Source organism: Pinus tabuliformis, chromosome J, assembly GCF_031772625.1.
Source record: "Pinus tabuliformis cultivar Carrire ecotype Pingquan chromosome J, CPIR1, whole genome shotgun sequence".
NCBI classification, from domain to species: Eukaryota; Viridiplantae; Streptophyta; class Pinopsida; order Pinales; family Pinaceae; genus Pinus; species Pinus tabuliformis.
Genome location: NC_142295.1, coordinates 918,561,020 through 918,585,664, shown reverse-complemented (window position 1 = coordinate 918,585,664; position 24,645 = coordinate 918,561,020). Strand labels below are relative to the sequence as shown.

The window sequence follows — 24,645 nt, the reverse complement described above, 5'->3', positions numbered from 1 at the left end:
CTTCGTCCTTCCCACGTGTGGCTGAAATTCGTCCTCCAGGTAGCTCGTACTTTTAGGATGAGAGAGGAAGATGTGAGTTTTTGTTGTGTACAAATTCTCTCCAACTTTTCCTGTATATATATCCATCAATGAGGGTGTGTGACACATCTGTTGGGCATGTGAGCCTACATTACAAAACTGGCTGACCTTGCACATATAATTTATTAAGAATAATAAATTCAAAATATAAGTTCTGCTCATCGGATTAAGACTATTTTTATATGGATTTTACACCTCTCAGAAAGAGGAATCCAACAAAAATATTAGCCTCTTAATCTGAGCATCAGAACATGGAGTTTGGACCTAGTTGTCCAAATTTAACATGTAGGCTATAAGCCAGGGCCAAAACGTCTCACTCTTTGATAGGAAAACCCACACAAATTCTTCTTATAGAGATTCCAATTGACGAATACCAACACCAAGACCCTTGACTGATTAGCCCCTCCAAGGCCAAGACACAAGTTCTCTTTCATCTTCTTGTTTAAACTTCCTTGGTTTCTCCTACTTCAGATCTTGCACCATATGTGATGATACCGAACTGTAATCACTGAACTTGTTAAGGATGCCGAACTTCTCCTTCTCCTGTAGCACCAATTCTGAAGTCATGTCACTAAACCATAGATACTATTGATAGCACAAAGACCTTTCTCCCTCGTAACAGTCCCGAGATTATGTCACACACTTGTGACCTTCCTCTTGAGGTAGCACCGAATACTTCACTGGAATATCACTGAAGCAGCACCGAAACTCCATGGTATATTACTGAGCTATCTCCTTTATAGTACCGAATCATAGTCCTATCATTTCAGCGAGCTGTGGTTTCTCCATAGTACCAAAATGTAGTATATATATGTCTTTGATTAGGCAGTGCTCCTTTGCTGAGGTACCGAGACTTTCCTTCATAAATCCGAACTGATATTTTTGTGTTTGGCCCTAAAGAAACCCTTGTTGTCCCTTCATTACACTTCTGTGTTTTGTCTGAACATGTCTTCTATTTGTTACCCGAATTTCAGACCTTGGCTGTCTTTATTCATCCAACGCCGAACCTTTGTCTTTGTAATTGACCTCTGAAAATCTTAGAGATAGCCGAGTTGTGAACTGTCCTTCTACGAAGATCATAGCCACGTATTTATAGTAGTCTGTCCATAAATAAATCGACCTATATACATGAAGGGATGTCTCTTTTATTTGTGAGCCAACTTGTGTTAGTTGTTCCTTCTAGAGGCCGACATGAAGAGGAGAACCGTGCTCTATTTTGACAGTCCTATAAACTAGAATACTTTTGAGATATCTTCATACATGACATTGGCTCTTTGACAAATCCTAAAGCTCTCAATGGGATCCATCTAGAAATAAAAACTCTTGCTCATGAAACCCATGAAGTAAGGCATTACAAAAATAATTTTATTCTTTTTATTTCATCATTTACAAAGATCATAATTACATGTCATTATGAAGACCGAACCTAGTTACATTTCACAACACTCCCTCTTAACTAGGGAGGTATTCATAATGGTACTTGGTCATTCTCAATCTGAAGAATTTCTCATAAGAAGAATTCAGATTTGTAACTCATTTGTATAGCATCATATCAACCAACATTGTTATATAGCAAGGCCTTGACTAACAACTCTATCTCTCCACAAGATTAGAGCACAATGTTGGCGAGACCAATGATTTATAGACACACTCATCATTGTCTCTCTCGGAACATACCCCACTCGGGTTCTCTCAGGATATGCTCCATAAGGACTATTCTTTTCTTGGACTCCCCAGTCCCAAAAGAATATCGGTCCTCCACGACTACTCTTTCATGGGATGCCCTATCTCATCCCACAAGAGCATTGGATGCCAAATGATTACACAATCCTCCATTCTGTCTTCCCAGGTGAAGAACAAAACAACGTGTCTATCGCTCCTTTTTATACCAGGAGGTTTTATTCCATTAAAGGAATGTACTCATTCCTATCACAGAGGAATGTACCTAAGCTTCCGGCTTAGGAATTTCCGAGTTTCTTCCAAGTAAGAAACTTCTTCTCAGGCTCCCTCTTAACCAGGACCTATAGCAGCTCTTCATGTGGAGATCCTAAAACAATCAGCTGCATGAAGAGCTCCTTTCTTCGATGTCATGAATTTCTTTAAGGAGTCTTCAACTTTTGGGAACTTCTATATATAGGGCATAGATCATCCATCACTTTATTCATGAGTTAGTCATGTTCTCAACTCATCAGAAAGTGATCCATCAGATTTTCCATCCATGTTTGCTTCATGTCATTCTGCTTTCATGCCATATTTCCGGAAGAACATTACATCCTTCCATATGGTCTGCTTGGAAGTCATTCACAGATCTTCCCTTTTACAGTTCTACATAAGCCCAACCAGATGTTAGTTAAAAAATAATCAATGTACACTTCAAATTAGAATTACCTTTGTGATGATCTTTCACCATGACATCTTCCTGTAAGTATCAACATCTTGCATGCAGATTGACACATCTCCCACATATGTTCAGTGTCAAGGGTCTCTATCTTTTTCGACTTCCATCAGAGTCTTCACATTCTTTTGGGAGATTTTCTAGTCAAATCTTCTTGGATGTTGAATGCCTTCTTTCTTTGTTGCATATTATCACGATCTCTTCCTATCTTTTCACACACTTCATTCCCAGGGGCTTCTAATCAAAGTTCTTCAATCGTAGTCAACCACCTCATACTTCATATGAGGACATATTATGTTGATTTCATCTAGTGTGACTCATGCCTTTCTAACATTCTTTCATAGGAGGAGATTCCTTTTGATCATGCTTCTCAAAATAGAAGTAGTGATCCTTGTTACCTGCAACCATACGACATGAATTTATAATATTAAATACAAGCATACCTTATTTACCTTTAGGTCATCTAGACTTCTTTCAGCAACTTCCTTGATTGAAAAGATCTTCAACCCCTTGATCTGCTTCATCTCTCATGTCATCATACCATCATCCCATGAACTCCATAAGTTGGAGTTCCTGATGAAACACTTGCTTCCTTTCTAGATTGGTGAATCCTCCAATGAGGATTCCATCTCGCATATCCTTATTTAGCAGATGTTTCCTTGATGTATGATGAGACTTGTCATGGATGACTTCTTCCTTTGATCTTCCAATGAGGTCACCAAGAGCTATATCCTTCAAAGTTGACTACCATAGATTTTGTTCCAGCAGTCCTTCATGTTTCCCTATGGTTATGTCACGAGCTCTTGCTTCTAATGCTTCTCTTCCTTGGACTTCCTTCTTTCAACTTCCTCCACTTCTTCGGTGAAATGGACTTCTTCTCTATCCTTCTTGATATTGTCCTTCTTAAGCTAAGGACAATATTTCCTGTAATGTTCATAGCAATGAATCTTAGCTATGTTTTTCTTTTCTTTTGACAAAGTGTCTGAATCCTTTCATTTGATTCTTCAACACTTTTGCCCTCAACTTGTCTTCTTGCATAGAAACCACAAGTTGTCGAATGAGGTAACTTTCTTATCCCCATGGATATCTATTAGCTTGATTATCAGTTAGTGCATTATAGATCAATGATAATTATCTTCTTTCCTAGATCTCGTAGATGAGATCTTATGAAGATATCCTTCATCCTTTGATACCTTTGATTTTGTGTAGACCGTATCTTCAGAGAGTATTCCTACTAGATTATCATATACATCTCTTTGATGTCTCCAATATTGCTATATGAAGGGACCTTTAATAAGAATCCCTTTCCATGAATTCAGAGGAGACCTTTCCATTGATATGTTCAATGACTTCAATTTCTTAGAGGACTATATCTATCCTCCTTTTCCATGCAAGGAATTTTGATGACCCATCCAACTTATAGATCTCCTTGCAAACACGAAGTCATTTTACCAAATTGATTAAAGAATGAAAAATACTTACTTGACAAGTGAAGATGAAATCTTCACCTTGATCACTTTGATAATGGTTGGAGAAGATGTATTAGTGCTCCCTCTTGGATGATCTTCTTCCAAATGAAGAAGCCTTTCTTCAATAGAAAAGGTTGCTCCTTTTTGATGAGGTTGATTTGCTGCTTCCTCGGATGATCTTCTTCTAGGGCAAGGAGAGGATTCTTGCTTGCTTTATAACCTTGAAAATGGTGACAATGCCTTCTTGCCTTTAATATACTTTGACTTCTCTTGTAGCATAGATCAGAAATGCTTCTAGGGTTTCAAATTTCTCCAAGATGATGTGATCTTCATCTTTAAAGTCCTTCAAGCTATCTTGCCTTGTAGACAACTTGATGAGGGTCTTTGTGGCCTTTTGATGATAACTATAGAAACAAAAGCTCTTGCTGTTGCATACTGCTTCTTTGATCAAGGGTTTTATTCTTCAATGTAGATCTTGATCTTTTGATTTGATAACCTTCAAATTGCTTTGATGCCTTCCTTGAAACTTGATCCTTGAATGTCTCTTTGATTACATGCCCTTTCTTTGACTTCAACACCTTAGCTTTGTTACCATGTTGAGAAATCTAGGGCATTAGTGTCAGTTGATTTCTCTTCCATTAGTGACTACTTGTGAATGTTTTTTATTTCTCTAGATTAGGATCTTCTTCTTTATGCTAGATTATTAGTGTTCTTCTTCATCAAACAATAACCAATGCATGAACATAAATACACAAGAGACACATCATGTAGGCTATAAGCCAGGGCCAAAATGTCTCACTCTTTGATAGGAAAACCCACACAAATTCTTCTTATAGAGATTCCAATTGACAAATACCAAGACCAAGACCCTTGACTGATTAGCCCCTCCAAGACCAAGACACAAGTTCTCTTTCATCTTCTTGTTTAAACTTCCTTGGTTTCTCCTACTTTAGATCTTGCACCATATGTGATGATACCAAACTGTAATCACTGAACTTGTTAAGGATGCCGAACTTCTCCTTCTCCCATAGCACCAATTCTGAAGTCATGTCACTGAACCATAGATACTATTGATAGCACAAAGACCTTTCTCCCTCGTAACAGTCGTGAGATTATGTCACACACTTGTGACCTTCCTCTTGAGGTAGCACCGGATACTTCACTGGAATATCACTGAAGCAGCACCGAAACTCCATGGTATATTACTGAGCTGTCTCCTTTATAGTACCGAATCATAGTCCTGACTCCTATCATTTCAGCGAGCTGTGGTTTCTCCACAGTACCAAAATGTAGTATATATATGTCTTTGATTAGGCAGTGCTCCTTTGCTGAGGTACCGAGACTTTCCTTCATAAATCCGAACTGATATTTCTGTGTTTGGCCCTAAACAAACCCTTGCTGGCCCTTCGTTACGCTTCTGTGTTTTGTCCAAACTTGTCTTCTATTTGTTACCCGAATTTCAAGGCTTGATTGTCTTTATTCATCCAAATCCGAACTTTTGTCTCTATAATTGACCTCCGAAAATCTCAGAGATAGCCGAGTTGTGAACTGTCCTTCTGCGAAGATCATAGCGATGTATTTATAGTAGTATGTCCATAAATAAGCCAACGGTGCCAACCTGTATACATGAAGGGATGTGTCTTTTATTTGTGAGCCAACTTGTGTTAGTTGTTCCTTCTAAAGGCCAACATGAAGAGGAGAACCGTGCTTGTCTTTTGGAGGGCTATTTTGACAGTCCTATAAACTAGAATACTTTTGACATATCTTCATACATGACATTGACTCTTTGACAAATCCTAAAGCTCTCAATGGGAGCCATCTAGAAATAAAAACTCTTGCTCATGAAACCCATGAAGCAAGGCATTACAAAAATAATTTTATTCTTTTTATTTCATCATTTACAAAGATCATAATTACATGTCATTATGAAGACCGAACCTAGTTACATCTTACAACACGTAAATAGCAGGGAGCTTTAGCTGAGGTGATAGTGGGCTATTGCAAGATTGTTGCCACTTGATCTAGTAGTCGCTCTATAGGATCCCCTCCTAGGACCCCTGCTAGTTTAAGCGCTAACACGACCCTCTTGCAGCGACCTAGAAACTTGCACGTGTGGCAGAAAAATAGAGAATTTCGGCTTCCTTTTGCTTGACAAGTGTCTCCTTCTTCTTCGCTGGGGTTTCTCCTTCCTTTCTTGGTATTTCACACTCCTTTCTTGCTCTTGCAACTGCAGATCGAAATTTGCTTGATTGATGTACAAATGAGGTTGATTAACATTGCTTTTATAGTCATCCTATGAGGTCGAATTACTACAATGAGGCCAACTTGACTGGAGGGTAGGCTGATTTGGTGGAGTGACAAATGACTATTTTTTACATAAAAATAATTTTCTTCTTTGACATAGTGAGCCCAATAAGGGTCTAGGACGAAATGACATGGACAATGACTCATGACATTAACCCTAGAAGCCTTCAATGGAGGCTTTGACCTAGAAATAAAATGAATGAAGCATGAAACCCATGCTTATAAATAATTTTCTTTTTCTTTCTTTTGACAAATACATTACATCATGACTCAAATACAATTATGAACACTGATACTAGTGACATTCTCAACATCATGTACTTCAAAGCCCTGAGGTAGCTCTATGTACACTTTTCCTTCAATTACTCCATCGAGGAAAGCGGTCTTTACATCTATCTGATGTAACCTCCAATAGAAGCAATAGAAATAATAGTTCTAATAGAAGTGTACCTGACAATTGGAGTAAATGTCTCCTCATAGTCCCCTGCTTCTTTCTAGGAGAATATTCACAAATTTTGCTTTGTACTTCTCTATGTTGCCATCTACAACATACTTGATATTGTAGATCCACTTGGAAGTCACCACTGACTTCTCTTCGGCACAATTTTCTCCATCATGGCATCCTTCAAACTTGCTGGCCTGCCTGCTCTGTCTTAACTTGAGCTCTTCCTGTCATCAGGCACGGTTTTAGATGTCACTACAATTTCCCTCTCGAACACAAATCACTCTAGCTGAGTTTATGCTTGATCCTAGGAGAGTTCTCTTGCCACAAACATTGCTTTGTTCTCCCTGAGCTTGGCAACCTTCACGATGTACCTACAACCCTCATTAAGAGGGCATGGAAGAAACAATTATAACCCAGCAAAAGAAACAAAGACAAGAGGCTAACTTAATAATAAAGTAATAAAGCAATAATCGAGGAAGAAAAATACTTATCTTTTGATTTGAGAGTTGTCAACTCCCTCTTGATCCTTTTGCCTTCATGCAGAAATCATTGAAATCTGTCTGCAAACTCATCATCCTTGTCCACATCATCAGCATGTTGCTTTCCTTTGCTTCCTTGCATGTGCTAGGGTTTCTTTGTCCAAGTCATCCTCATGCCATCATGATGATGAATCACACCCACTTCACTTGTATTCAACATTATAGGTCTTGATTTAGGGATTCATTCCACAAACCCTAGGATTTTTAATTTTGTATCAGACTGTCCTTTTGATTACTATCAATCTTGCTGCTTTAGTACTAAATCAGTCATTTTGCTGTTAGGCCATCATGTTAGCACTCCTGCTATAAATGATTCTGCTAAATACACATCTGTATCAACAGCCCTAGCAGTACTAGGCTTTAGTCAAGCAGATTCAGCAGTATAAAACCTCTTCATGGTCATAATGGCAACAATTGTCCTCTTAGCTCAGGCAGCCCTTCACTCATGACACAGCCAACACACTCACTATATTCAATGGCATCAGTATGAGCCAAACTTAGCCATGGCAAGTTAAACATCAGTTTAATAAACAGCTATCAATACATTGATACTCTTAGTAGCTTCAGTAATGAACCCTTGTGATCAGCAAAAAGCACAATCTTGCTACAACATAAGGTCTAAAGATCAACTTAAAATGGGGCTCAGGTTTTGCTTCAAAAATTCGAGTTTATGCCACAACTTCAATACAGACTTCAGAATAAACTCAGGATCATGATTCAGGGCTTCAAGGGTTTACAAAACCTAAAGTCTACCAGTTCTTCCAAGAGGGATTCACACTTTAGCACAAGTGTTACGACTCTTCTTGTTTTATACGAGAGAGCCTTTCTCTCTGGCTCTTTCAACCTGTTCAGGCAAAACCCTAGCAATATATCTAAGTCAATGCAAACATTGACAGCAAATACAAGACATCTCTTACACGTACTTGTCAAGTACCATTATTCGATTACACTTTCACAATAGTACAAGATTTTTGAGCAGGTCTTATCTTGCCTTAGTGAGCAGTTGGCCATGTTACCACTCAATCAATGATGTTCCGTCTTGGTCAGAGTACCAATATCTACTTCTGGTAATTCAGTCCAAGCAAATGTATTAAGATCAATGATCCAATAGAGCCTTTATAAGATTTGTACTCTGCCTTCTTCGAGCTACAGCACCCCTGTCATGACAGTACTTGGCTTATAGCAAAAATAGTGCAAATTCTCTGTTTATACAACAGCCCAATGCTCCACTAGAATGTAATCATCAACAAGGTCCCTTACAGACAAATATTGTTAGCATGCATCATAAGCAGTATCATGAAAAGTGCATGGCAGTTGTATAAAACTTCTTTGTAATGCAATCAGAACATCCTCTCAAGCTTGAAGAAGTCTGCCTTCTTTGCCCTCAAACAGATCACAAAATTTATCTTTGAACTGTATCCTCACAGACTTTCCTGTTGATCAGTTCAGCTTGGTTTTCATTTGGACTTGTCAAGCATATATAGCTTTAATTCTAGCCACAGTGAGAGTCTCAAAAACAAGCTTTAGTCTTGGCCTTAGATACTCCTTGTCATTGTCAACAGCTCCTCTCTGTGCCTTGCTGGCCTTTCCACAGGACTGAGGCTGCTCGGTCCTGTTCACTGCCTACTGAGGTATTTTTGCCCCCGTCTGCAGTCAGACTGAGGCCCTCGGTCCTGTGGCCAGGCCTCCGGCCTGCTTCCTATTTCAGTCTGATATTTTTGGCCGTGACAGACTTTGGATGGGTCACAGACTTCAGCCTATTCTTCTTGCACAGAACTTTCTTCAAGCACAGACCATAACTTGTCCTTGCTCTGAAACCATGTTGATTTTTCATGATCTTCTAGACTGATAATTACTTCTGATGATTTCTTAATTTATTCATCTTATGTCACATTCATCATTAAGCAATTATACATAGAAAATCTCAACTACAATACAATAATACCAGTAGGATCATGAAGAGACAGCCAAAAACAAGAGACACAAAATTTTATCCGGGAGAACTCTAACTAGGGAAAAACCCAGCAATCTTTTCTTAGAAGAAATTGATCAATTCATCAAAAGTACATTCTTAGATTTATAAGATAACCTGGATATTCCAAGGGTTTAACAATCCTTCTGCCATGAACAGATTCCTAGGGCTTGACCAGCTCTTCTCCAATGATCAGCATTCACTCTAAGGTCTCAGTTCTTCTTCTCCATCTGTGGCCCTCTCTTAACTTCATGCCTTCGGTCCTGAGGCTTCCTGTGACAGCATTCTAGGGTTTTGGGCCTCTCAGAACAGATACAGAAACAAGGTCTTGATGCATGTGTGAACAGACCAGAAATCCTCCTTCTTCGCATGTGTAATTAAGCCCAGAAATCCTCCTCTTCGCATGAGTGAACAGAGCAAAAGATGATCCGAATTGGTGTGTGCAAATGAGGGAGACGAATTGGTATATATAGTGGTCCTGTGGTGCCCAAGGGGCACGTCTGTTTGTGCTGGGCCAACTTGAACAGATGGAGCTGACCTTAACAAATTAATTTGATTCAAATTTTAAATTTGATTTTCCCTCCATTTTAAATTTCTTTCGTGGCCAACTTGAGTTCAATTTTGAATTTTCCCTTCTTATTATTTTGTGGGCTAATGTAGCTGGGGAATATCTCCTGCAGCTACCCAAAGTTCAACGTTCTTGCCATCTCTTTTATATATATATATATATATATATATATATATATAAACTTTAAAATGAAATATAAACTTAAAGTAGTAAGAAGGCAACATTAATAAATATAAAAATGCTATGATGGATATGGAAACTACACGGATAGATTATAGCTTGAGCTGTGACACAAGGTTACAGGCTTCAGCTGTGGACTTAGTTAATGGCCATAAGGTTTGATGAACCTCAATTTGTTTGAGGTTCACTGAATTTCAATCCTCAAGATTGAAGTTTGGCAAACTTTGTGGCGTAGCCTCTAATTGGTCTGTACCTGGTTTTTGAATCTCCTGCCCTAAATTTAACACTCTTTGAAGAGTTAGTTGAACTATATGGTCCTACTCTCCTTTCAACCTAATTTGTAGTTTTCCCTGTCGATAAACCCATTAGGGACATCAAGTGAGGTACACAACAGAGGCAGCCATCCTTGCGAATTGACTCTGAGACATCTTACTATGAAGTTCAAAGCATTTATCCACAAGCTAGCCCACTGGGCTCTTAAAATTGGAAGGACATGGGGGTAGGCTTTGATCAACTTATCTGTGCACTGGTTACAATATCATTTAATTTAATTTCTGTGGTTGCAACCACATTTTTGACCACTACATCAATGTGACTCCATGGCTTCAGAAAGAGTCCTCATCAGAATTGAACCTCTCTCATCATTGAAAAATTCCTTGCTCCTCACCAATAGATCCAACTCCTTTTGTGCCTGTGTGTATTAGTTAGGATAAGAATCTAAGCCTGTGCTTTTGACTGGTTTCCATATATAGATTCTTATCCTAAATAATTGTAGTTATTGCTTGCACTATAATTACTGAAGTAGTTTTCTAATTTTTTTTTCTCTAACATAAAGTTGTTTCAGATGCCAATATGGAAAACATGGCGATTGGATTACAAAATGACCATTTTCTAACATGCTGTTACACTTTATGAAATATGTAATAATAACTGTTAATGATTCCACTTCACTAATTTTCTTGTTGCCTTGTGAATTGCTCTGTTGCAAGCTTTTAAAGATAAAATAATGGCATGCTAATATTTCAGATGTAAACTTGTGTTTCCTGTAGTACATACCACATAGATTTGTGATTCTCAGTTGTATTCAGGAAACAGTTTTCAGATGAGGTGTGGAATGAGGCAATGCCCTCCTATTAAGGATATAGGAAGGCATACACTTTAATGTAACGTGTGTTTTATTGAATCCTTTCTTTTTGCAGACGAACCTTCTACCGATGTTGCTAATATCAATGTCAGTTCAGTTTTGCCAGCTCATGTTGAAGCCAATCCGGGAGATAGTAGTAACACTGCAGAATTGGGAGATGAAAAAGGTTCCGTGGCATTGAGATCTTCAGATTTTTCTTTTGCAGATGAACCTACTATTGCTGTTAATAATATGAATGGCAGTTCAGTTTTGCTAGATCGTTTTCCATTCAATTCAGGAGGTAAGAGTAACACTGCAGAACTGGGAGATGAAAATGGTTCTTTGGCACCGAGATCTTTAGATTCTTCCCCTTCAGTGTGTAAGAAAGGAGATGGCAAAAAGTTCCCTGCATCAACCTTTTCAAGCCGCTTCACAATAAGTAAATTCAGTTGTGCTATTGATTCGTCTGAAAGTGCTCGTATCTTGTGTGCTGTAGCAATAGCTGTTTTTCTGGTCATTCACAGTGTCCTTTTATCTCTCAATAACCCTCTAGGTGGTGTGCTGGAACGTTTTGTGCCTCCATGGCCATTCTTTCTAATAATAGTAACAGATATAACACTAGTTATGGCAACTATGATCTTGAGTTCCGAAAAACCAAATCCTGAGGATATTGCGGATCCTACTGCTGAAGAAACATACTCAACATCAGAGGCTTGGAACTTGGCAAATAAGATCGGAAATGTTTTGCAGACTTTAGTCATTTTAAGGAAGGTGGTAAATGCTCTGTCTATAGATTTTAGCATTTACTTAGTTGTATTAGTTTGTGGTCTTTCACTTGGACGATATTTTTCATGATCTGCAATCTAATATACTGTAGAGGCAAAGGTGGAACTTGCCTTACATACTATGGCACCATCATTTTCTTCCTTGCCGATTTAAGTAGTTGTTTCCAGTGATTCTCACAGAGGAGGCACAATTTTGATACTGGGTTTGTAAACCATATGGAAAATTCTCTAATTAATGCATGTATTTTGTCATGTGGTATGAGTGAACTTCATGAGTAGGCAAGAACTGGGTGAGGTGGCTGGTTTTCCTGTTGAAAAATAGTTAAGTAAATTGAGAGCATGCCATTTCCATCATAGATGAATTCTGACACAGAGACGTATGTGCCCTTTTCTAGTCATGGAAAAACAAGTAATCTTGAAGGCTTGGTAATGTTGAGAACTGCAATTTAATGGACATGTTTAAATATCTTGACTCTAGAAAGCATTCTAGTCATGGAAAAACAAGTAATCTTGAAGGCTTGGTAATGTTGAGAACTGCAATTTAATGGACTTGTTTAAATATCTTGACTCTAGAATTAGGCTTTCGTGATTGGATGTATATAAGAAATATATTCTAAGCTGCCCAAAAATTAAATATTTGGAATGAGTACTTATCAACTATTTTGTTTCTTATTATGCTTATAAAATATCAAGATGTATACAATCCGTATTTTAACAAAAGGCCATTGTAGTGGCTCTTGTAATTTCTGTTTAATATTTTTGTATGAGACCAGGTGGACTATTTGAATCTGAGAGGTTCTTCTGAACTTAAGAAAGCAGGTGTAATTATGTGGAGTAACCTTTAAATGTTTTGCTTGTTATTCGGATAATATCTTATAATACATTCAATCCACATGTTAACAAAATCCCAGTGAAGGGTCTTTTGTAATTTTGCATGGTACTAACATTTGAATGAGAACCAACATACTGTTTGAATCTAAGAGAGGAACCTGTGGAATCAAGAAAGCAAGTGTTCTAATAAGGTGGGATGGTCTGCAGTAATACTATTTAATGCTCTATTTTGATTCGCAAAGAAAAAGGTCGTTGTCAAAACTTAAAAGAAAAACATTTCACAATGTAAGGATCAAATATCCCAAGAAAATTGACTAATGGGCAGACCAACCAGAACTTGTGTAACATTTTATGATTTGTTGGAATTAGTAGTCCTTCTGTGCAATATATATTTTCAGAGGAATGCAAGCCCAAATTTAATATTTAACCTTTTCTTCTAGGCTATAGTCATACTGCGGGTACTGTGGTCAGCTACTCAGCACCTCCTGTTTGAATCCCAGAGAGGCTCTTATGGACTTACCACCAACGCTTATAGCTCTTATAACTGAAATTTCTTTTCTCGTATTACATCTCACACTACGAAAAAGGTGGTTTAAAAATGCGGTATGGTTTGCAGTATTCGAGAGAGGCTCTTATGGACTGAGGGACAAAAGTGTTTTAATAATGTGGGACGGTTCTTAGTACTATTTAACGTTATTTTGATTTGCAATGAAAAATGCCATACTGTCGAAACAGAAAACAGTTTTCAACATAATGATCAACTACTATAAGAGAACCGATTGATGGGCAGAGCAACCAGAGCCTGTCCAATGCTATGATTTGTTGGGTATTGAGATTTCTGTGCAATAACTTTTTTTTCATAGGACTGCATGTCCACAGCTGGTTGATATGTGCACTTTATGGTGGGGAATGTTCATTTTTATGTTTGGCGCAAAACTCTCTCTGATTGTAATTGCAGATAAGAAGATATATTGATGAGATTTATATACAATATGTTTGGGAAATCTTTTATGTTTATTTATTTCAAGATTTTGCAATATAATATTGTAATTAGAAGATAAAGTAATGGGATTTGTATGACACGTTTAGGAATTTATTATGGTTATTAATGATAAGGTTTTGTAATATGAGAAGCATGGACAAATACTATCCAAGACCACTTTCAACGGTTTATTCGTTTTTTTTCTTTTTCTGTATAGTGGTTTATTTGTGTAGCCCCCGCTATCTGGCTAAAAATGCTTCACCTTTTTATTAATTTATAAATGCTCACTGTATTTTCTAGCTTTTGACTTATCTTTTAAAAACACTAATATAATTTGCAATTTCAACTTCAATTTTTTCAAAGTGAATCGATGATCTTATCCAAAGTGATAGTGAAACCTTAAAAATCTAGACATGTTAACAGAAAGATAATGGTGAAGTATCATAAAACTTGGCTGAGAATTTTGAAATGTCTTTTATATGATTTTTTATTGCTTTACGCGTGCAAAATTTTTGGTTATAAATACCCTGTAAGCGTGTGATTAGGGTAGAATTTTAGGGCCTCGTAGATGTAGAGGATCTTGTGCAATGAATATTGATTGTAAAGAGAATAATGATTGTAAAGAACTCTTTGGTGTGAATGAAAACTGATTGTAGAGAATTTAGGAATGCGATTAGTGTAGAATGTGTTTGCTGTTGAAGAATCTAGGGCAATTATAGTTAATGAGATTTTTTTAAGCATGATAACTATTTGTGAGGTGTTTTTAAATTTTTCTTCTTATTCCAATCTTCACTTATTATTATTAGAGTGTGTCTTTGATAGTTCATCAAATAGCTACCAAAACAAAGAGACAAGAACAAAAGATGTTGACACCCTGCCGGGGCCAAAACTTCTCCCTCTTGGAGAGGAAAACCCTCACAAAATTCTTCTTATAGAAATTCCAATTGACGAATGCCAAGACTGTGACCCTTGACCTACTAGGCCACTCCAAGACCAAGACACCAATTCTCTTCTTACTGCTGAGATCATCATCAACACAGCTGCTTCACCTTGATCATTATTCTTGCACCTTCACTGAGATGACTGCTGTACCATCTCTCCATCTTCATTAGTGCACTTTCACTGAAATCATCATCATGTCAACTAGGTCTCTATATTGACCTTGTCTTCATTGAGATCTTGACTGTGTTTATGTGATTACTATGAGCATGGCTATAGTGTATTTCATGACAAGTATGGCGAGACTGTGAGTGCAATTGTGGGATCATCATGATCCTCCTTATGCCAAGACAGTAAGAATGAGATTACACCTAGAATGTATGTTGAGGCAATGAGGTTTCTCGAGATATTTCTTATCATATATATGCAAACACTGTTAGGAGATAGCTCCACCGAGATTGTAATAGTGTTCTTCCCTACATTGAGATCTTCCCTACATCGAGACCAGAATCATGATGACCATCTGAGAAATGTAGAGCCACTATACTCACCGAGATTCTGAACCACTTTGCTTATACTTGACCGAGATTCTGAGCCACTATACTTTACCGAAGTTGCAGAGCTGTCTGAAAATCCTTGACTGTAATTCAGAACCTTAATGCCTATTTATAGTGGTTATATCTCCCATGTTTAGCCGTTGTGTCAATGTGAACCGATGTGTCTCTTTTATTGAAGCCGACATGACATTTATATATGCTTTGAGGCTGACATGACTGTCTTCTTCATCATTTAGCTTGCAAACTTCTTGTGCTTGTCTTGGAGGGCTACTTGTCATTTCTATAGACTCATATTTTTCTCATGCTCAAGAAGAGCTTCTTAATACATGACATTGACTCTTTGGTTTATCCTAAGGCTCTCAATGGGAACCACTAATAAATAAACCTCTTGCTCATGAAACCCATGCAACAAGGCATAATAAATTCATTTTCTTATAAATCATAATGACAATGTCATGAAGACCGAACCTATTTGCACTTTCTTCAACACTCCCTCTTAACTAGGGAGGTATTCATGATGGTACTTGGTCATTCTCAATCTGAAGAATTTCTCATAAGAAGAATCAACTTGGTAACCCATATGTATAGAATCATAGTTACCGATATTTTTTTCACAGCAAGACTTTGACTGGCAACTCTATCTCTCATTAGATCATAGCACAATGTTGGCGAGACCAATGACTATAAACACCTTCATCATTGTCTCTCAAGGTACATACCTACCTGGGTGTTCATTGAGTATGACCTTCTAGGACTATTCTTATCTTGGGTTCCCAACCCTCAATGAATATCGGTCCCCTTGCCTACTCTTGTCTTGGATGCCCTACACATCCTCAAAGAGCATCAGATGCCAGATGATTACCCAGTGCTCCATTCTTTTTTTGAAAGTGAAGACAAGAATGTTGTGTCTATCTCTCCCTCTCAACTAGGGAGGACATCATGTGTCTACATTTTTCTTCATGGCCTTCGCCTAGACTTACGATTGTTAGCTCTAGTTTAGTGCATGACACATGAAATAGAAAAGCACCACTGTCACTCCTTTTTAATCAGGGGTGATCCAATCCAAGCTCCCTCTTGATTATGAACCTGTCAGAGCTTCCTCTTAGCTAGGGACTCTTCTATACGTCAACAACTTCTTCTTCGTGGGTCCTTTAGCTGCTTGATCAACTTCTCTGCTTGATGTCATGAAAACCAGTTGAGCTTCTTCCTTGTAGGGCAATAACCAATGATTACTTTCCTCCTTGGTTCATAATGTCATTCCTTTCTTCATGGAAAGTGGCCTTCTTCATATTTGGAACCTTCGTTATATAACTACTTCTTTCTCATCATGCGTCTTCCATCCACCACATGGATGCTAGTTGTACTTGTATTTACAACTCTTGTTCGAGTAGCCCTGCAATATCCAGATTTTATTCAAGAAATCAAAACATTATTATTTAAATCATACCTTACGAGATGGCTCTTCATCTTGACATCTTCTTGTAGGTATCAACATCTTGCACATATATTGACACATCTTCCTAAGATATTTATTGTCAAGGGTCTTTATCTTTTTTCTGAGTTTCATTAGTGTTTTCATTTCTTTCTGGGAAATCTCCTAGTCAAATCTTCTTGGTCTTTTGGATGTTGATTGCCTTCATCACGGTTGCATATCTCACGATCTCTTCTTTCCTCACACATTCCATTCCCAGGAGCTTTCAATAAGAGTTTCTAAATTGTGGTCAACCACCTCATACTTCATATGAGGACATATTGTGTTGATATCATCTAGTGTGACTTACGCCTACCTGCATCCTTTCAGAGGAGATCTTTTTTTCTCTTGATCGTGCTTCTTAAGATAGAAGCAATGATCTATGTTACCTGCAACCATATGACATGACATTATAATATTAAACACAAGCATACATACCTTATTTTACCTTCAAGTCATCAAGGCTTCTTCCAACAACTTCCTTGATTGAAAAGATCTTCAATCCCTTGATTTTCTTCATGTCATCACATCATCATCTCATGGATTCCATAAGTTGGAGTTCTTGTTGAAACACTTGCTTCCTCTCTAGATTAGTGAACCCTCCGATGAGGATTTCATCAGAGAATTTTGAGGATCTTGTATATCCTCAACTGACAGATCTTTCCTTTTTGACTTGATGTATGATGAGCCTTGTCCTAGATGATTCTTTCCTTCAATGTCCACTGAGGTTCCCAAGAGCTATATCCTTCATGTTTTGTTTGTCATGGATTTCATGATTCCCATGGTGATGTCACGAGCTCTTGTTTCTAATGCTTCCATGATGCCACGATGCATCTTATCATAATTGTCATATCTTATAACATAAGCTTATGACAAGACCCTTTTGTGAGGGATATCGTCTCACTCATAGTAGAGATTTGTTACTCCCTCTTTCCTTGGCCCCTTTTCTTCAACTTCCTCCATTAGTGGTATGAGCTTCTTTCTATAAACTTTTCATAGCATTGAAAGCTTGCCTTTCCTTTTTGCACATGTTTTAGTCCTTTCAATATTTTTGCCATCAACTTGTCTTTCTCTATTTAGCATAGAGACCATAAGTTGTCGAATGAGGTAACTTCCTTATCTCATGGATACTTGTTACCTTGTTAGTGCATTATAGATCAATGATGGTTATCTTCCTTCCTAGATCTTGTATATGAGACCTTATGAAGATATCCTACATCCTTTGATACCTTTTACTTTCACATAGATAAGATTTCATGTGACCTTCTTCATTGCACATTCGGAGAATGAATTTGAATTTATCATCTTCATCACTTTGATGTCTCCAATATTGCTATGTGAGGGGATCTTTCATAAGTATCCCTTTCCATAAATTCAGAGGAGATCTTTTGATATGTTTAATGACTTCATCTACTTAGAGGACTATGTCTACCTTCCTTCATGCAAGGAATCTTGATGACCCATCAACCTATAGATGTCCTTACTATTCATAGGTCATTGAACCAAATTTGATAATAGAATGAAAATATACTTACTTGTCATGTGAAGATGAAATCTTCACTTTGATTGCTTTGATGATGGTTGAAGAAGATATATGATGGCTTCTTCTTGAATGATCTTCATTCAAATGAGAAAGCTTTTTCTTAATAGAAAAGGTTGCTCCTTTTGATAGGGATGATTTGCTGCTTCCTTGGATGATCTTCTTCTTGGATAAGGAAATGATCCTTGCTTGATTACAACCTTGAAGATGACAATGCCTTCTTGCCTTCAATATGTTCTGCCTTCTTTTGTAGAGTAGGTCAGGATTGCTTCAATCTTTTCCAAGATGATGAGATCTTTATTTTGAGGTCCTTTGAGTTTCATAGCTTTGTAGATATCTTGATGAGAGTCTTGGTGGTCTTTGAATGATGGTTGTGGAGACACAAGTTCTTACTGTTGTAGACTGATTCTTGATTTCTGTTGTAGACTAATCCTTCAATCTTGACAAAGCTCTTTAATCTTGCTTTGATGCCCTTCTTGAAGACTGATCCTTGTATGTCTCTTTTGCTGCCCTTCCTTTGACTTCAACACCTTAGCTTCGATACCATGTTGAAGAATCTAGGGCAATTATAGTTAATGAGATTCTTCTAGGCATGATAACTATTTGTGAGGTGTTTTTCAATTTTTATTCTTATTCCAATCTTCACTTATTATTATTAGAGTGTGTCTTCGTTAGTTCATCAAATAGCTACCAAAACAAAGAGACAAGAACATAAGATGTTGGCATCCTTCCAGGGCCAAAATCTCTCCCTCTTGGAGAGGAAAACCCACACAAAATCCTTGCTATAGAGATTCCAATTGATGAATACCAAGACCGTGACCCTTGATCTACTAGGCCACTCCAAGACCAAGACACCAGTGCTCTTCTTACTGCTGAGATCATGATCAATACTGCTGCTTCACCTTGATCATTATTCTTGCACCTTCACTAAGATGACTGCTGTACTATATCTCCATCTTCATTACTGCACTCTCACTGATCATCATCATGTCAACTAGGTCTTTGTACTGACCTTGTCTTCATTGGGATCTTGAATGTGTTTATGTGATTACAGTGAGCATGCCGAGAGTGTATTTCATGACAAGTATGCTGAGACTGTGAGGGCAATTGTGGGATCATTGCGATCCTCCTTATGTTGAGACAGTAAGATTGAGATTACACCTAGAATGTATGTTGAGACAGTGAGGTTTTCCGAGATCTTTCTTATCACGTATATGCAAACACTGCGAGGAGATAGCTCCACCGAGACTATGAAAGTGTTCTTCCCTACATTAAGGTCTTCCCTACACCGAGACCGGAATCATGATGACCATCTGAGAAATGTAGAGCCACTGTACTCACCGAGATTCTGAAACACTGTGCTTATACTTGATTGAGATTCTAAGCCACTACTTTATCGAAGTTGCAGCGCTGTCCAAAAATCCTTGACTGTAATTCTGAACCTTAACGCCTATTTATAGTGGTTATGTCTCCCATATTTAACCGATGTGTCAATGTGAACCGATGTGTCTCTTTTATTGAGTTGACATGACATTTATATATGCTTTGAGGCTGACACGACTGTCTTCTTCATTGTTTAGCTTGCATACTTCATCTTGTGCTTGTCTTGGAGGGATAATTGTCATTTCTATAGACTCATATTTTTCTCATGCTCAAGAAGAGTTTCTTAATACATGGCATTGACTCTTTGACTTATCCTAAGGCTCTCAATGGGAGCCACTAATAAATAAACCTCTTGCTCATGAAACCCATGCAACAAGGCATAACAAATTCATTTTCTTATAAATCATAATTACAATGTCATGAAGACGGAATCTAGTTACACTTTTTTCAACATTTGCCTTAAACTTAGTTGGTAAGTAGTTTAATGATGTTGGTTTAGAAGAAGTATTGATTGTTTAACTGATTATCCGAGTGTCTTAATGGTAATTATATCTTATAAATTGTTGATATTTAAGACACTTGCATTATAAACAAAGGTCATGTGATATAATTAGAAGCGCATGAATCATTGACATACATTCATTTGGATACTAAAGTGACAAGGTTTTGATTTTGCTTGTGGATGGTTGAAAGGAGATGCTTTGGTGTTCATTGGATGAACCATCATGGCTCGGGAATTTCTGACCACATATATGTTGTGTCTACATTGGATCTTCCATTTGTTCATTTATGTCAATGTTTTCATCTTTGCTTAGTATCTCAAGTTTTAGGTTGTGGTGGCATGACATGTCTCAATGTTGTTTAAAATGGCTACTATATGTAATGTGTCACTGTTAGTTGTGGTGGATCTCTACATTATGTCCATTTGGCACCAAGATTGTGTAATGTTGTTGACTCAATGGTGCAGGCTTGTATTTGTTATTCATGTTACAATGTGTCCATGCAATTCTTTTTTAATAACGATTAGAATTTAGGTGTGACGATTGCTTGCAAGCTCAATTCTGTTTGTGTTTAGATTGACGGGGTTTAATAAATTTGGCTTGTTGGAGTCAATTGGGGTGTGTGTGAGAGATATGGTTTTCCCTGTAATAATCATAATTTTATATTGTTAGATGTCGAGACACGTGTCAATACTTGCTTTGTTGTTTTTTGAAACACTTCCTAATTCAATGTATTTTGTTTTCATAGGTGAGTAGAATGATATTTTTGTCTCAAATATTGGCTCTGTGATTAGCTTTTTTAGTTGTTTTGTATAGGTTGCCAGGATTAGCCTTGCTTTATAAACAATGTTGATTTTTGCTTGTTTGCATCTGGGAACAAAGTTGTAATCATTGCTGGTAATTTTTCAATGTTGTATTTGTTTTTATTTTTTTTGTTTCTATCTTAAGAACATATTTTTCTTGATGGGATGTTTCATTGTCTTGCTTGGTTTTCACCATTGTAGCTTTATGCAATTTCAATGTCTTTTAGAAATTTTGCTTGTGGTTGTCATAGCATTTCTTGTTCTTGGCAAAAGTTCTTTGTTTTGGAAGTGATGTTATGGTTTGCCTTGCATTTATCACCTTATAGGTATTTGTGTAATACATAATTATGTTGATCATGTCTTAGTTGAGGGTGTAATTTGATATTTAGGGGATATAAACACTTTTAAGGTGAACACGTCCATAGGGAATGTTGGTGAAAGTCTAGTGGTTCTCATTCTCTATGATAACATCATCAATGAAATACTTAATTTTCTTGTGTTGTTTCAAGGACAATGGTGTGATCTATGGCTATTGCAATAGAAAATCCTTATTAAATTCTCCCATGCTGTTTTAATAACATTAATTGTCCTTGGCACAAGGTCCTTGTTTTGGAAATCCATATCATTATGATCTTTGTTGTGTTTTTCACTTTATGCTTATTTTTTCAAGGAAAAAATCATTTCGACCATGTTGTAGTTGAGGCATTTTTATTCCACTATTTAGGGGTGAACCATGGTTGTTCTATGTTTATGATTATGTCAATGTTGGAATATGCACTATCTCGTGTTGCTCTTAGGATGACAATGCAATACCTTTTGATGCTCAAAGGTTGTCAACATTCTAATATATGTGACTATTCTTGTTTTATGGTCTTATTTTCATTCATCCTTGTTAATGCTTGATATAAACCATAGAGCTTCTTGATTACTTGGGACTATTCTTGGTTTTATATGTGTATTTTAGTTGGTGGACTATTCCTCTTGTTGCTATATGTTTAATCATGTTTTGTCTTAACTTGGTTACCTATTGGTTTTGTGATAGGGAAGTGCTTTTAGCGATTATATTGTTTCAATTTGAAAGGGAATTGGGAGGTCTGAGTAGGATTCATTTATGATAGTAGTGAGAATATTCTCCCTTATATCAATTGCATTTCCATATTTTGTTCTTTGCGCCTTTAATTGTGATTTAGTTCACTATATTTAATATATTGCGTTTGTTGTATTTCATTTGCTATATTCATCCTATATTTACTTTGTGCATTTTACTTTTGGATGAGTGTGAACTAATGTTGGTTTCTCATGATGTGTTAATGACAATGCAAATATGGAAAAAGAATAATATGTTCAATGGGTGGGATGATTTGAGGTATTTTCACATTGATTTGAATATAGTTAAGAAGATGAAACGTATGAAATCTATTTAGTGTCTGCATTGTATATTTTTCTATTAATTGAAGGTTTGTGTGATTATGAAATTAAAAAATTTCTAATAATGGTAAGCTATTTGTTTTGCAAAATATAATGCCTATGTCCGCATTAATGAAACATTTGATTGTTTAAATATTGGAATTTCCTTAAAATATTTTATATAATTACAGATAATTATTTGTACTTGTGTATTCCTGTATTTTCCAACCTTATTATTATTATTATTATTATTATATCCTGGAATACAATTTGTTCCTTGTTCAAAATTGTATGTAAATGAGATTGCTAGTACCTTGCCAACCCCATCAACAATTGACTCAAGAAGAGCTTCAAACAACAATCGACTCTAGAAAAGCAAACATTCCTTGTGGGAATTGAATTTAGGTGGAGAGGATAAAGTTTTCTCCTATCAACCATCTGAGCTAGACCCAATTGACAAAATTTGTTAATGTTAATTTATATTTTCCTTAAAATTAAGAAAGTTTACATAGCTTTGAAATGATGAGGTCAAGCGTTGTGCATAATTTGAGTGTGTTAAACATATTTAAACAAGATTTGAGGACATTAAAATAAACAAATAACAATCTTTTATAAATTGTAAATCTCAATTTGTATTGCAAAACACACACACATAGTGAAATAAAATTATAACGTTAGTAAAATATTTCTATATTTCTAAACCTTGATACATATTGAGATAAAATAACTAAAAAAAAGTTACAATACTATTTATTTATTTTATATTTGGAATTTTCATAGTCATATTATATGTATGTGTGCTTTTATTGATGTTGGATTTGTGTAACTTATTAAAAAATAATGTGAAAAAATTGAAATATTGAAAGGGTTTTAGAAAATGGAAGGTTTGTTGTTTTTGTAGTTTGAATCACGAGGGTCATCACGTTGAACTTAAATATGAAGCAATCAAGTCAACAAACATTGGTGAGTAGAAATACTCATGTGAAAAAAATGAATTTTAAATAACACATGCTTTAGAAATGCGTGAAAATACATGTGCATCATTATTATTATTTTTCCATAACTTTAAATCTTGACATTTTTTTGTTTTGTTTTTTAACTTGTTTGATAGGTTTTGAAGAGTTTTATAATGTTTATGTGATGAATTTTCTAATCTTTTCTAATATTTATATTAAGATAAAGTAAATAAGGGTAAAGGAAGAAGAAAGACTTCCTGTGCAGATAGGTGATGCAAGCAACTTCGTGAATCCGAAGTGAATCTTGTGATTTCTTGAGTGAATCCGCTGGGGCTATGGACACTCGCTGGCAATGGAGCAACACCAGAAACTCACTTGAAGTTCTGAACACCATAAACCCTCTGTCATGTTCCTGCATCACTGTCAAAGACTTACATGTGTGAACTCTTAGTTTGGTGTGTAAAGACTATCATGACCTAGCTAAGGAGACAGATGAGTGGCATATCTATAAATGGTCAAGTAACTCAAGTGGTACCCACAATGTCTATTTCAATACGTCCTTGCATTTCTTTTAAGACTCAATTTATTAAAGGGGTTGAGGCAGAGATGCTGGATTTTACCAGTGGTTCGTTAATTGTCGTAGCCACTACAATAGCCCAAAAAATTTTTAGCCCATACACCTAAAATTTTGGGTTCCCCCTAGCTATTAAAAGTCTTCTTGGACATTTGTGTTTCATGCCTTAGATAGATTCTTCAAGATGTCCTCATCACTTACAAGTGCTATTTGCGGGTGAACCATGGTTGTTCTAGGGTTTCCTTAGGTCTAGGTTTTATGCATATCTTGTGATACAACATCTTTAACCCTTAGACCCATTTTCATTTTTGAATATCAATTTCAATACATGTATTCAAATTGTTCAAATTGGCTTCAAAGGGTTGAAGCTTGTTGGCTTCGCTAAACCCATATAAACATCTCATTGCTAGTATATGTAAAAGAAGAAAAATAGTTAGATGCAATGGCCGATGGTAAAACTTTTCAATATTAAGTAACATCTTGCTGGATTATGAGAGCTTATGCTTAGTTTATAACTTATTAGATAATCCCGCACATAGGTGTGTTTCCCATAATTGGTTTCAAATATGCTTAGGGTTTGTGATTGGAGTAAGAATGTGTGATGTTGTCAAGACCTTTTCCCTTCCTTATCAAATTATGATAGACATCATTGAAAATGCCAAGGACGAGAAAGAACAATGGACAACATTGCTTCCACTCTTAAATGACATTGGATTGAATTCATAGTCACAAACATGAAATGTGACGATGGAAAATGGCGTTCACTTGATGAAAGGAAATCACAAGCCAGATAGAGAACAACAACTAGGAATGGCAGATGAAGAGAAAAAGTTATACGGGCCAT

The 24,645-nt window shown here is 36.6% G+C and overlaps 1 protein-coding gene across 1 annotated transcript in view; it reads left to right on the top strand.

Moving 5' to 3' along the window:
• LOC149229754 (uncharacterized) overlaps window positions 1–12,110 on the top strand; it is a 43,034-nt gene extending 30,924 nt beyond the window's left edge. The window contains exon 2 of the mRNA XM_089378725.1: window positions 11,150–12,110. Within this exon, the coding sequence (XP_089234851.1) occupies window positions 11,150–11,928 (779 nt within the window). The 3' untranslated portion in view covers window positions 11,929–12,110. The remainder of the gene's footprint in view (window positions 1–11,149) is intronic.
• Window positions 12,111–24,645: the final 12,535 nt, after the last annotated feature.